This window comes from Neophocaena asiaeorientalis, unplaced genomic scaffold (genome assembly GCF_003031525.2).
Source record: "Neophocaena asiaeorientalis asiaeorientalis breed wild unplaced genomic scaffold, Neophocaena_asiaeorientalis_V1.1 scaffold528, whole genome shotgun sequence".
NCBI classification, from domain to species: domain Eukaryota; kingdom Metazoa; phylum Chordata; class Mammalia; order Artiodactyla; family Phocoenidae; genus Neophocaena; species Neophocaena asiaeorientalis.
This window is the reverse complement of record NW_020173938.1, coordinates 825,533-838,328: the sequence shown is the minus strand read 5'-3', so window position 1 is coordinate 838,328 and position 12,796 is coordinate 825,533. Positions and strand designations below refer to the sequence as shown.

At 53.3% G+C, this 12,796-nt stretch overlaps 1 protein-coding gene across 2 annotated transcripts in view; it reads left to right on the top strand.

Annotated features, from left to right (window-relative positions):
* NINL (ninein like) overlaps window positions 1–12,796 on the top strand; it is a 117,676-nt gene that overhangs the window by 89,946 nt on the left and 14,934 nt on the right. For both annotated transcript variants that reach the window (XM_024752688.1, XM_024752687.1), the window contains exons 14-17: window positions 5,524–5,629; window positions 8,019–8,128; window positions 8,972–9,231; window positions 12,125–12,229. In XM_024752688.1, the coding sequence (XP_024608456.1) occupies window positions 5,524–5,629; window positions 8,019–8,128; window positions 8,972–9,231; window positions 12,125–12,229 (581 nt within the window). The remainder of the gene's footprint in view (window positions 1–5,523; window positions 5,630–8,018; window positions 8,129–8,971; window positions 9,232–12,124; window positions 12,230–12,796) is intronic.

Sequence of the window (12,796 nt, the reverse complement as noted above, 5' to 3'; positions counted from 1 at the left end):
ATTTTAGTGCTAAGCTACTTATTTAGAAATTTGCCCTCTCTATTTTTGGGGATATTTTTGGCTGTTTCAAACTAACAGAGCATTAAAAAAGCGTTTTATTTCAAAGTAATTTCTAATACATGAAGTTACAAAAGTGAAACTAGTCTGGGGAACACCTGGATGCCTCTGCCCCAGTCCACCGGCTGTGTACGTTTCACCGTGTGCATGTGGACGCGAACGTGTACATCGGAGGTGAGTCAGGCGATCACGACCCTCCACCCCGAACTGGTCCATGCACTTCCTGAGAGCAGGCCGACCCTTCAACCTCAAAGTGCTGTTCAGATGGCCAACGTTGATGTTACATGTTCAGGAATTTTGCTGGCTTCCTGTTAAACCTTTGATGGGGGAGTTACTTACACCAAGAAATGTGCAGAAGCTACAAAGCTGGGCTTTTCTTCCTAGAGAGCCAGCTTCCCAACACCTCCTAGGTATCTTAGTAACTTCACAGTTTCCACCAATACAGTCCTTTAACCTGCTTGCAGAAGCCACAAAGCTGGGCTTTTCTTCCTAGAGAGCCAGCTTCCCAACACCTCCTAGGTATCTTAGTAACTTCACAGTTTCCACCAATACAGTCCTTTAACCTGCTTGCAGAAGCCACAAAGCTGGGCTTTTCTTCCTAGAGAGCCAGCTTCCCAACACCTCCTAGGTATCTTAGTAACTTCACAGTTTCCACCAATACAGTCCTTTAACCTGCTTGCAGAAGCCACAAAGCTGGGCTTTTCTTCCTAGAGAGCCAGCTTCCCAACACCTCCTAGGTATCTTAGTAACTTCACAGTTTCCACCAATACAGTCCTTTAACCTGCTTGTTGGGTTTCAGTTTTGTTAGTCAACCTAACAATGTTCTTTTTTGTTTTTAGCTGTGTTGCTTGGCTTGCGGGATCTTAGTTCCCTGGCCAGGGATCAAACCTGGGTCCCCAGCAGTGGAAGCTCGGAGACCTAACCACTGGACCGCCAGGGAATTCCCCTAACAATCTTCTTTAGAGCATCTTCCTCCAGTGCAGGACGCAGTCTAGGGCCAGGGCCAGAGTCTGATGTCCTCTAATCTGGAACATTCTTAGTCCATTCAGGTGGCTGTAACAAAGATACCATAGACTGGGGAGCTTATAAGCCACAGAGATTTAGTTCCTTTGTTCTGGAGGCTGGTAGGTCTGAGACCAAGGTGCTGACAGATTCGGTGTCTGGTGAGGCCTCTGTTGTGGGTTGCAGGTGGCCGGCTGTCTTCTCACTGTGTCCTTCTGTGAAGGGGCGAGGGAGTTCTCTGGGGGCTATTTTATTAGAGCACAAACCCCGTCATGGGGCTCCATCCTCCTGACCTGATCTCCTCCCAAAAGCCTCACCTCCAGGGGGCTTCCCTGGTGGCGCAGTGGTTGAGAGTCCGCCTGCCGATGCAGGGGACACGGGTTCGTGCCCCGGTTCGGGAAGATCCCACATGCCGCAGAGCGGCTGGGCCCGTGAGCCATGGCCACTGAGCCTGCGCGTCCGGAGCCTGTGCTCCACAACGGGAGAGGCCACAACAGTGAGAGGCCCGCGTACCACAAAAAAAAAAAAGAAAAAAAAAGCCTCACCTCCAAATACCATCACACTCGACACTCGGGATCAGGATTTAACATATGAATCTGGGGAGGCACACTGTCTGTAGCACATTCCCACAGCCTTTCTTTGTCCTTCACGTGGAGATTTTTGAAGAATACAGTCTCTCCTTCTTTTCAATAGAAACGTTCTCGTTTTGTGTTCTCGTGATACTTCCTTTGGATTAAATTGAGGTTATGCCTTCTCAGCTGCACAATGTACATGATGTTAATTTTGATCACCTGGTCTCAGTGTGGGGTGACACGTTAAGACCATGCAGATGTCCTGCTCTTCATCAGAAGTTTCACTGGATTTAGTATCAGTGAGTGATTCCTGCCAACTCCCGTCTTTGCCACAATGGTTGTTGCAAAAGGATGGTTTTCCATCATCCACTCCACATCTGTCAGTTGGCACTTGGCATCTGCCATCAGGCAGAGAAGTCCTGTCTACCTATCTGTGTATCTGGTTGGTATGGGCTCAGGAATCACCATTCTCATCAGTGGTTTGTATTGATAATTCGTTACTATGTCGAATTACTTTGGTGCTCAAGTCATGTGAGATCTGGCCAGTGGGAGTGTCTTCCGGCCGGCAGCCATGACCTTGCGACTTGTCACTGTCATGTTTTGTTTTGTTAAGTTGTTCCATACTTTCCAGCACAGTGAGATGCTCCAGACTCATCTTATGTTTCCCCTGCCCTTGCGCTGGAATCGGCTATTTCTCCAATGAGTCCTGGCTCCTAACTGGAGAGAATGGCTTTTAGAGACCAAGATCTGCGTGCTGCGTGTGCTCAGCCTCCTGGGGGTGCTGCCTCGGGCCTAGGGTGTTTCTTATCGTCAGTCTCCAGAGTAGAGACGACCTTGAACCTCCCTGCTGTGTGTCACCCATCTTTCCAAAGTCACTGTTTGACATTTCCCCGTGCTTGTAAGCAGGATATTTGCTAGCACAGAAACTATGTTTTCCCTTGTTGCCGAGTTCCCTTCCTATTCAACTACTGTCTCAGCTTTTTTTTTTTTTTCTTTCTTTCTTTCTTTCAGCTGTCAGCCTCAGTTTTCTGGGGCAAGGCTGACTTTGGTAAAGGGGAGTGTAAGGACTTCCCTGGTGGTCTGGTGATTAAGACTCCACACTTCCAATGCAGGGGGCATGGGTTCCATCCCTGGCTGGGGAACTACATACGATACATGCCACGAGGCGCAGCGAAAAAAAAAAAAGATTTAAAAAAGTTGGGGGAAGTGTAAGATGTTAATCACTTCCACCTTAGGGGTTCTCTCTGGTTTCATATTTTCACTGCTCCCTCGGGTGGACACCATAATGGAGTAGCTTGTCCTTGGTCAGAAGTGCCAGATACAGATTTTCTCTTTACCCATTTCCACCCTGTTACATGCTGAATGTGTGTGTCCCCATAAATCCGTATGTTGAATCCTGTTCCCTCAGTTGTGGTGGTGTTCAAAGGTGGGGCCTTTGGGAGGCAATTAGGTCATGAGGGTGGAGCTCCATGAAGGGGATTAGTGCCCTTATAAAGAGACCCCAGAGAGCTCCCCCATCCCTTCCACCAAGTGAGGACATGGGAACAGATGGCCGTCTATGAACCGGGAAGCTCCCACCAGACACTGAATCTGCAGGCACCTCAGTCATGGACTTCTAGCCTCCAGAATTGTGAGAAGTAAATTTCTGTTGTTTATAAACTCTCCATCTGTGGAATTTTGTTACAATAGCCCGGATGGACTGAGACACCAGCCCTGACAGACGTCCCCCCCACTGCCTGTGCCTGGGTAGTCAGCCCCTCTGACTCAGCACGGCCTGGCTCCCCAGCTGGTCTGCCGCCTCCACCTCCCTCTCTGATGCTTTCGATGCTTTCCAAGCTGCTGTTGAAATCCCACCCTCCCCTGCTTCCTTGCTGAGCTCGCTTCTCCCGCTGACGAGAAGAGAAGCCTCAACAGGTCCAGAGCCCTCAGAGCCTTAGCGCTACAGCGTGTGCAGTGGACTTGCTGCCTTTCCTGGCTAGCACAGGACCCTGTGACCCTGTGACCACCCTGGGCATCCACAGGCACCCCCAAGTTCACATGCAGCCCACATGAAAACAGGCACCCTGGCTCCCAGCCCTGGGACACCCACTGTGTAGACTGTCTGGGACCCAGGACGGCGCATGTCACCCTCATCGGTTAGAACCAACAGTGGTGCCTGAGAGCAGAGAAGTCTGTGCCCAGCGTGGCATCTAAGGACCTGTTTTCTGGCACTGCTGAATTTGTGGGACATGCATATGCTCTTAAAATACCCATCTGAGGGGCAGAAAGAACCACCGAGGGGGGAGGACATTGGGTAGAAATGATTCTGTCAGTGTTTCCTGCCAGATCAGCACTGTCAGTAAAAACACCAGTCACATGTGTAATTTCAAGTTTTCCAGTAGTCACGTTAAGAAAGGTAAAAAGAAGTAGGTGACATTCATCATTTTAATTACATTTTATTTCCTGTATTACATCCACAGTGTCATTATTTCAACATATAATCAATATAAACACATTTTAAATGAGATGTTTTACATCCCTTTTTGGGAATCTGGTGTTTAAGATCGGTGTAGAGTTTATGCTACACACACCTCAATCCAGACTGACCACACCTGACATGCTCAGTAGCTGGCGTGGCGACATCGTGGGGTAGAGGGGACGGGGGTGCCCACACCTGCCGCCCCGCAGGTCTACCCCACGGCTCTCACATCCCAGCCCTGCCCTTTCCCCCAGGAAGGAGCTGCTCCCTCCGTGGGGAAACTGTGTATTTGCCCAGGAGTTTCTGAAGGAGTGATCCTAGTAAATCTCTGCTTCTGTGCTTCTTCTGAGATCTGCAGGGCCTGTCCCTTCTCCCACACGGCCTAGAACTGCCGATGAAAGGCTCCTTCTCCAAGGGCGGATGCAGAGACAAACCAGGCACTGGCCACCGGGGAGTTCAGGAAGATGAGTTTTATTTGACAAGAGCTGCCTGGAGAAGAAACTCAAATAGATTAAAAAATCAGAGAGGAGCGGACCTCCCTGGCAGTCCAGTGGTTAGGACTCTGCGCTCCCAATGCAGGGGGCAGGGGTTCAGTCCCTGGTTCGGGAACTAAGATCCTGCATGCCATGGGGCGCAGCCAAAAAAAAAAAAATCAGGGAGGGAGATGGGGCCTTGAGGGCGTGCCATGGCCTTGGCTGGTCTGGCTTCCCCCAGAGCCAGTTTCCCGGGAGGAGAAGCCGGGTGGAAGCTGCATCACGCATGCTGTCCTCCAGGTGGGGCGGCCACAGCCCATCTGGGGTTGGGGGGAAGAGTACGTGGACCCAAAGCCATGTGGCTGCGGTGCCGGCTCTGGGGCCACCTGGGAAGGTGAGATGTGAACGCTACCCTTTCTGGCCTTTTGAAAGTCAGGTGACCAAATGTGCTTGTTCAGGTATATTTCATTCGTGGGTGGACAAATTACGCTTGTCACAAACGAGACCCTTCCTCTTTTTTTTTTCCCCTCTGCGCTGTGTAGCTTGCGGGATCTTAGTTCCCCGACCAGAGATCGAACCCGGTCCCCGGCAGTGAGAGCGCCGAGTCCTAACCGCTGGACCGCCAGGGAATTCCCAGAGACTCTTCCTCTTAAGCCTTCACGCCCCCAAGTGTCCTCTTCCCCTTATGTGCGTGCTTACCCAACCACCTGTGGTTTCTCTGTATTTTCTCCATTTCTCACTTTCACTGCACTTTTTTTCCCTGAGTCCCTTCCTTGTATCCCGTGATGGAAGGTGGTGCCAGGCATAAGATGTCGCGAAATGACCCCTGCTCTTGTGTCGCTCACGGAGCAGTTAGGTGCCTGGGTGCAGCTTCGGTGCCCCATCCGCCCTGCTGAGCTGGGGCTGACTCCTGGGCCCAGTGGCCACAGTGGCTGGAGGAAGGGTCTGGCTCTGCCCACAGGACCTGCAGGACTGCAACGACGAGCTGCAGGCCGCACTGGAAGGCCTGCGGGCACAGCTGCCCCCGAGTCGGCACGGCCAGCTGCCCCCGGGACACGGCCCGGCAGGTAGGAGCCCGGCGTTTTGAGGTGGTGGGTCATGTGCTCCTTCCCGGGGTGGGGGGTGGTGCGTGGGGCTGGCCAGCTGCACAGGTGGTCACAAGCCCTTCTGACCTCTTGTGTGGGAGAAGGGGCCTACCTGAGGCCAGGGTTCTGTGCGACCCCCAGAGCCCCAAGGGAGATGGAGGAGGATGAGGGGTCTACCATTTGGGTAGAAGCAAGTGGTGAAGGTTATGAGGACCTTGCCATGACCTCAGGGCAGGCATGTCCCAGGGAGCCTCCTGGGTCCCGAGGAGGGGGGCAGAGTTGGTGATCAAAGGAGATGCTCCACACAGACGGTCCTCTGGGGGAGGGGAGGAGAGAGGAGCCTGCGGGGACAGGGGACAGGCTAGTCTCGGGTCTGTGACGGCTCGTACAAGGCAGGTGCTAAACCTTGTGGACCGAGGTCGGCGGGCCGCTGTGGAAGGGGTCTGAGATGGGGCGGGGCCATGGCGCCTGGGAACTAGGCTTCTGCCTCCCAGCCCGGAGGTCTCGACAGGCTGCAAGCACCGAGAGGTTAATGTTCTTGGCTCCTTCTAGAGACTGGGCTGGAGGTTCTGAGGCCACAGCTGTCCTTGAGGAGGACGGGGTTTGCGCCCACCCTGGCAGCTGGGCGGGGCGGGCACTACAGGTTCACGTGCTCCAGACTCCACGCCCCTTGCTGCCATGGGAACCACCACAACAGCCCCAGCCCAACAGCCCCAGCCCAGCAGCCCGACCACCTCTGTGGTCACATGTCACACAGACGCAGCCCCAGAGGACATGTCGCTCTCATCTGTAACCCTGAGAGCATTGGGCTCCTGTATTGTCCTAAAGCTGTTACTTAAAACAGGAAAGTCAACGTGGGAGCCTCCAAGGGAAACCGAGTGGGGTCTTCTGTGCACCTGGGCCCGAAGGGAGCCCCTCACCTGCAGCTGCATTAGTGGAGCTGATGGCTGCCGAGACCCACAGCCCTGCTGCCCTCAGCCAGGAGGTGTTGGCATGTGGCTGGTGAGCTGGTATCATCTGATCCCCAGATGAGTGTCTGGTGCCAGTGTGGCCATGGGGAAGGGGGTTATTGTCACCTCCTCTGTCCCTGGAAGGGACTGAGCTGCACAGAGCATGTGACCCTTGTCGAGAGCCACGATCTGTAATGCAGGGAGCAGAGGGACGGGGTCTGTGCCCAGGGTGCCGTGTCCAGAAGCCTCTGACGTGTGGCACCAAAGGCAGCCCCAAGCTTTGTGTTGGCACTGATACAACCAGAGCGCTCTCCCAGCTGGAGCATTTTCTCTTACACTTTCCCCCCTCGTCTGACCATAGAGGTTCTGTTGGCCCCTTCAAAGGAGGAGGGACAGTCAGGACAGCAGAGTTGTGGGGGCGGGGGCCATGTGGGTTGTGGAGTCTGGGCCGGCAGTGCATCCAGCTGGGGCCACTCCTGACGGGTGCCACTTGGCCAGACCCAGGTGGCGGCTTCCAGTTGTCAGGGCAATGGGATGCTCTCTTTCCTGAGATACTTACTCTGAGTTCTCTCAGGATGTCATTGAGCCTGTCACTCTTTTTCGTGGAAAACAATTTGGGCAAGAGGTCAGGGTGTGTCTGCTCCTTTCACTTTCTGGCCCATGAACCAGCAGCGGCGGTCACACACACATTCTGAGTCAAGCCCTGGGTGTGCCCCCCAACACGCACAACATGGGGGGCCGCTGGGCCCAGGAGGGCTGGCCGTGCTTGTGGGTTCACAGGCGCCCTTTGGGGGCAAGCTGTAAGGACGGGTGATGTTGCCGGTGGGGAGGGTCTTCTGGGCCAGGTGTAGCTCATACCCTCTTCCTACAATCTGTCAGAGCCTCCACAAGTGCTGAGTTTGCCTGACTTTTTGTTAAGAGCCCCACCCCCATGATTTGTGTGATGTAATAGAAAGTAGGGAGGGCCTCTGAGAAAAGGAGGAAGGCGAAATAAAGATTGAAGACAGAGCTTCGTCATGGCTCATCCTAAAGCACTGTCTGTGCTGTGGTCACTTTTTCCCGTTGTCCCCATCCCTGTGTGTGCCTGCCACGGTCAAGGGGGCAGGACATGTACCCCATGTGGCATCTTTCAGGGAATTCAAGGGCCTGACAAATCTGGCAGGGAGCCTCCTCGCCATTCATACCTTTGAGTGAGCTGCGTTCTGGCAAAGACTCGAAATGCTGGTTTGTAAAGATGCCAGCTTTGAGAACTCGGTGCAACGGACGGTCCACGGCCCACGTCCTCTTACTGCCAGCATTGCATTCCTCTTGTGGAAAGTGCCCACGGAAGGCTGTGCTTCATCCAGATATTGGCTTGGAGGTTGGATCAGACCCCGCAGCGTCCTGGGCAAGACATAAACGGAAGTGTCTTCTTGTTGCAGGCATTGTCACGTTTGTGGGTGATTCCGTCCCAGTGAGTATAGAGACGGAGATAATGTTGGAGCAGGTGAAGGAACGTTACAGAGACCTCGAGATCCAGCTGGAGACCAAGGTCAGGGGGGCTGAGGGAGGCCGGAGGGGTCAGGGAGCTTCCTGCTGCTGGGACGCTTCTGCGCACACGTCTGCCCCATAGTGAGCGCGCTCAGGGGGACGGAGGTTTGCAGGGAAATGTGCATGACATTGATGTTCCGCCTCACACCCGCTTCGGAAGCAGGCAGGACAGAAGGTATAACTACTAATGGGAGGGAGCAGGGTTGTGGTATCCCAGCATCACGAGGGCTGCACTGAGGCCAGACCTCCCTGCTTACTCTGTGCTGGGGAGTCACAGCTCCCAACTGTGTTCCAGCTGAAGCACCCTGGGACTGCCCTGCGTGGGGGCCTCCCGGGCCACCCTGGCCAGGCCTGTCTTCTTGGATGAACATGCCTCCAGCTCCGTGACCCTACTGTGGTGGGGTTTGTTGAGGGACGGTACCCACGTCTCGTCAGGTGTCACTGCCAGCGAGGCAGGGCCACCTCTTCCTTGTGGTCCTGCCCCTGGGCTCCTGCTGTGGCCTTGCCCGCCAGGTCTCCAGGGGGTTCAGAGCCACTGCGGCCTCGCGGTAGGCATTGTCCCCCCTCTGCCCTCCTGCTGCTGCTGCTGCCAGGCCCCCAGCCCAGCTCGGCCCCCAGCAGCCTTTCTGCGCCTGCCAGGCCTGCCCCCCTACGCCGCAGTGAAGGTTACGGGACGTGACAGAAGCAGGCAGCCACACGGGCCCTGGGGAGCCTTTCACAGGCCCCAGCACCTCGTTGAGGCCGGGCCCCCCGCTCTTTGGATGCTGTGCCGGGCAGCCTTGTATCGTCAGGCCGATCATGTTTAGGGGCCCCTGGCTGACATCACTCACGCTTCTTTTCCCAGGTGAATTACTATGAAAGGGAGATGGAGGTGATGAAAAGGGCCTTTGCAGAGGAGAGAAAGGAGCTGGAGCGGGCCTTCAAGCTCGAGGCTGGCGTGCTGCAGGGTCAGAAGGCCGAGCTGGCGACGCGGCACCAGGAGTCGCAGGAGGCTGTCCGAGGCCTGCGGGAGCGGCTGCAGCGGGCCGTGGAGCTGGAGCGGGACCACGCGCGGCAGCTGGCCCAGGAGAGGGACCAGCTGGAGGAGGCGCTGCAGCGGGTCAGGTCCGGCACCATATCCTTTTGGGATTTCGCGTCCAGGGTTTCTTGCTCAGAACCCGAATTTGAAATTGGATTTGGGCAAACGGCTCAGCATCACAATGGCTGTTACCTGAGGGGTTCTTGTTGGTGCAGACACGTGAGCCCTGAAAGAACAGGCTGTTTTACAAAGAGTCTGACTTTGTAAAAGTCAGGGATCTTAGTTCCCCGACCAAGGATCAAACCCATGCCCCTCCAGTGGAAGCATGGAGTCTTAATCACTGGACCACCAGGGAATTCCCAAAGATTCTGACTTCAAAAATATGTATTAACTAGGGCTTAGGCTCTGAAGCCCTTTGCTTTGTAGAATTTTGACTCACTTTACCTCCTGCCTCTGACTCGCCTGGTAGCAAGGGCAACACGGTCTCCATCGTCTGTCATCTCATGGTCCTTGGGGAGGTGGATAAAAGGCCCAAAAGCCCCAAAATAACAGGAAAGGCCATTAGTCTGGGTCAGTGGGACTGAACCCTAGAACCTGAGAATGGTGATCTGAGTTGTATCCTCTGGCTGCTATTAACTTCTCCATCTTCTGTGGGTTTTCTTTGGTATGTTTAGTGTGTATTCTTTTACTTTAACTTTTTATTAAAGTGTTATACGCACAAGAAAAATACACACATGTGTGCAGTTGGAAGAATTGTTGATGAATTGGACATATCTGTGTCCCCAGCACAAGTCCCCCAGGGGTCACTTTTCCAAGTCAGGATAGTGGCAACCCTTGGGGGCTTTGGGGAGCCCCATTTTTTGTTCTGGTTGCTGGTGTACATAAGAATGGAATTGTTGGGTCGTAGGACATAAGTGTGGTTTTCTTTTTACTTATCCTACTTAGAAAACATTGTCTACTGGATGTATAGATTTGTGTCCTATGAAAAACTCTCAGCCATTATTCGCAAAATATTGCTTCTCCCCTCACTGTCCTCTACAACTGGATGTATGATGTTAGGTCTTTTCTTGATACCTCATTGTCGTTTTGATTTGCATTTCTCTAATGATTAGTGATGTTGAGCATCCTTCTTCCTCCATTTCTTAACCTCTCTTTCATTACTTCCAACTTCTTTTCTGTCTATGGCACATTCTGCCAGTGAGCTTTTCTTTTGACACTGACTTTTTATTTTCCAAAATTCTATTTAGTTAGTCCTGTCTGATCATTTTTGACAGCTTCTTGTTGCTTGTCCCTTTTAAAATTTCTATCTTTTAGTTAAGTAAACATTTCATAATATTTATCCTTAGTTTGTGTCTGATAATTCCAGTATCTGAGGTTCCTACAGGATCTAATTCTGTTGTTCTGGCTTCTTCTGACTCTCATAGGGGGTCCTTTTCCACATATATTGTGGTGATCTTTGACTGTGAGCTCATGCTTATGTGATGTTTATCTCTGGGAATCCTGGGAGCTGTAGTAGAGGGTGCTCCCTGCAGAAAGGATGTGCTTTGCTTTTGCCAAGAGTTGGGAGCCTCTTATTCTGAGACCACTTTAACCTCTTCCAGGGAACTGGCCCAGTGCATGTATCCACGGTGTCGTTTCTCCACACTGGTGTAGGTGCTGGCCTCAGCACCCCATTTTTGTGTTGCTTACTGCTCATGGCTTTGGTTTCAGCTTCCGGGTTTTTTTTGTTTGGGGACCCCTGGAGGTTTCCATTACCTTCTGTGAGGACATCACACACTAGATGATCAGCTCTGCTCTGGTTATTTGGTGAGTGTGGGCAGCTGGGGTGGAGCAACTGCCATCTTATCTGAGGTCCCCGAAGCTGGAGGCAGGATCCCCTGCCAACCACATACACACACACGCCTGCCTTGAATCAGTTTGTTTTCCATCGTGGAGCCAGAATGACAGTTCAAAACACAGACCTCATTTGTGTCACTCCCCTGCTTGAGACCCTTTGCTGCTTTTAAAATTCCGTTGACTTCTATGTCTTTATTTTTCTCTCTAGTTCCTCATGAGGAAAAGTGAAGTGGTACTTACGCTCATGAACGAGATACTTATGCTTGACCTTATAAGAATAATACATAAACATATGAGGTCATGTGGCTTTGAGTACTTTTAGATTGAAAAGAAGCTAATGCCAGGTAGAGACCTGTTTAGGGGAATAAATGTCCGCAAGACCAACGTGCGTTAAGGATAGACTCTCTGGGCAGCAGGCGTGGGTTTCAGGCTGCCTCCCCGTGATCTTTGCTTGTCAGTTTCTCGTGTGTCACACATCGATGGGGGGTTACCTTCCCAGGGAGTCTCTAAGAGCGTCGGAAGCCAGGGGGGCTCCGGGCAGACTTGGTCCCGGCAGCCACTGTCGGTACTTGCTTTTCCCCTTGAAGGCTCCATGTTGCATCAGGTAGCCCTCTGTCCACTGACACGGGCATCGTCCCAAGCTCCTCCTGGTACTGACCTCAGGGTGTAGGATGGCGGCACTCTTCCCTTGGGATCCGGCCTCCCCAGTCCTTGTGTTCCTCAGCTTTGTGCTGGAGTCCCCTGGGTGGAGGGGGTGGCCACTCTCCTTGCAGTGACCTCACGAGGACTCACCCAGCATCTTGCACTGGTGCCAGCCGTGGGCGCACTCACATTTCAGTGGAGGTTATAAGATGCAGGAACAGGCCAGCCGTGAACACGAAGAACCAAGAATACACCAGGGAGTTGTTGATTGTGTGGCCGTTTTAGAAGCTAAGAAAGCTTTGTCTTCTATAGCTTATCTCTAGGGAGATGCAAACCAGAGCAGGTTAACACGGGATACAGGAGAGCGAAGGAAGTGGTGTCCTGCGCCCTCATCTAGGGAAGGGGAAGTGTGGCTGCAGGGTCACTGCAAGGCTGGAGTGCGTGGGGGTGACCAGCTTCTGGAGTTCCCACTCTTGATCCTTTCTTAAATTTCTCATGCAGAATCAAGTTGGATAGGCTCTCTGAAGAAAACACGTTTTTGAAAAATGAGCTGACAAGGATCCAGCAAGAGCTTGAAGCTGCAGAAAGGACAGAGGCTGCACAGAGGTAAGGGCCGTCTCAATGGTCCCACCCCGACCCCGGTCCCTGACAGGGCTTGCTCTTCGTAGAGTAGAGTAAGCTTAGAAGGCATTGCTGTAGAAAGTGGGACGTGTTCACAGATAACCCGCGTTCCAGGAGAGCCGTGCTGCCCTCTGACCAGCCTTGCCAGGCACAGCGGGGCTCGGGCCTCCTTGCAGATGTCAGCAGCCACCTTCCTTCCTGAGCTCCTCGCTCGCAGAAGTAGGAGGTGCCAGGTCAGCACCACTGCCACCAGCTCCGGCACAGGCCTGTGTGCCTCTGACGCTGCTCTGCAAGCACTGCTCACCCTGCAGACATACTCCACATCGTGCTCAGGGCTCGGGGGAGGCACCGAGCATTCTCGTAGGGGCGAGAGATACTGTTGCAGCCTTTCTGGGCGAGTAGGATCTGTTTGTTCTTGTTCTGATAATGGTTTCAGCTGTGCTTTCCTCCGAGGTTCATTCCTGGTCTGTCGATTTCAGTGAGTCAGAATCAGGGGTCGGGGGTCTGAGCACTGAGGCAGGAGCTGTGTGTGTGTGTGTGTGTGTGTGTGTG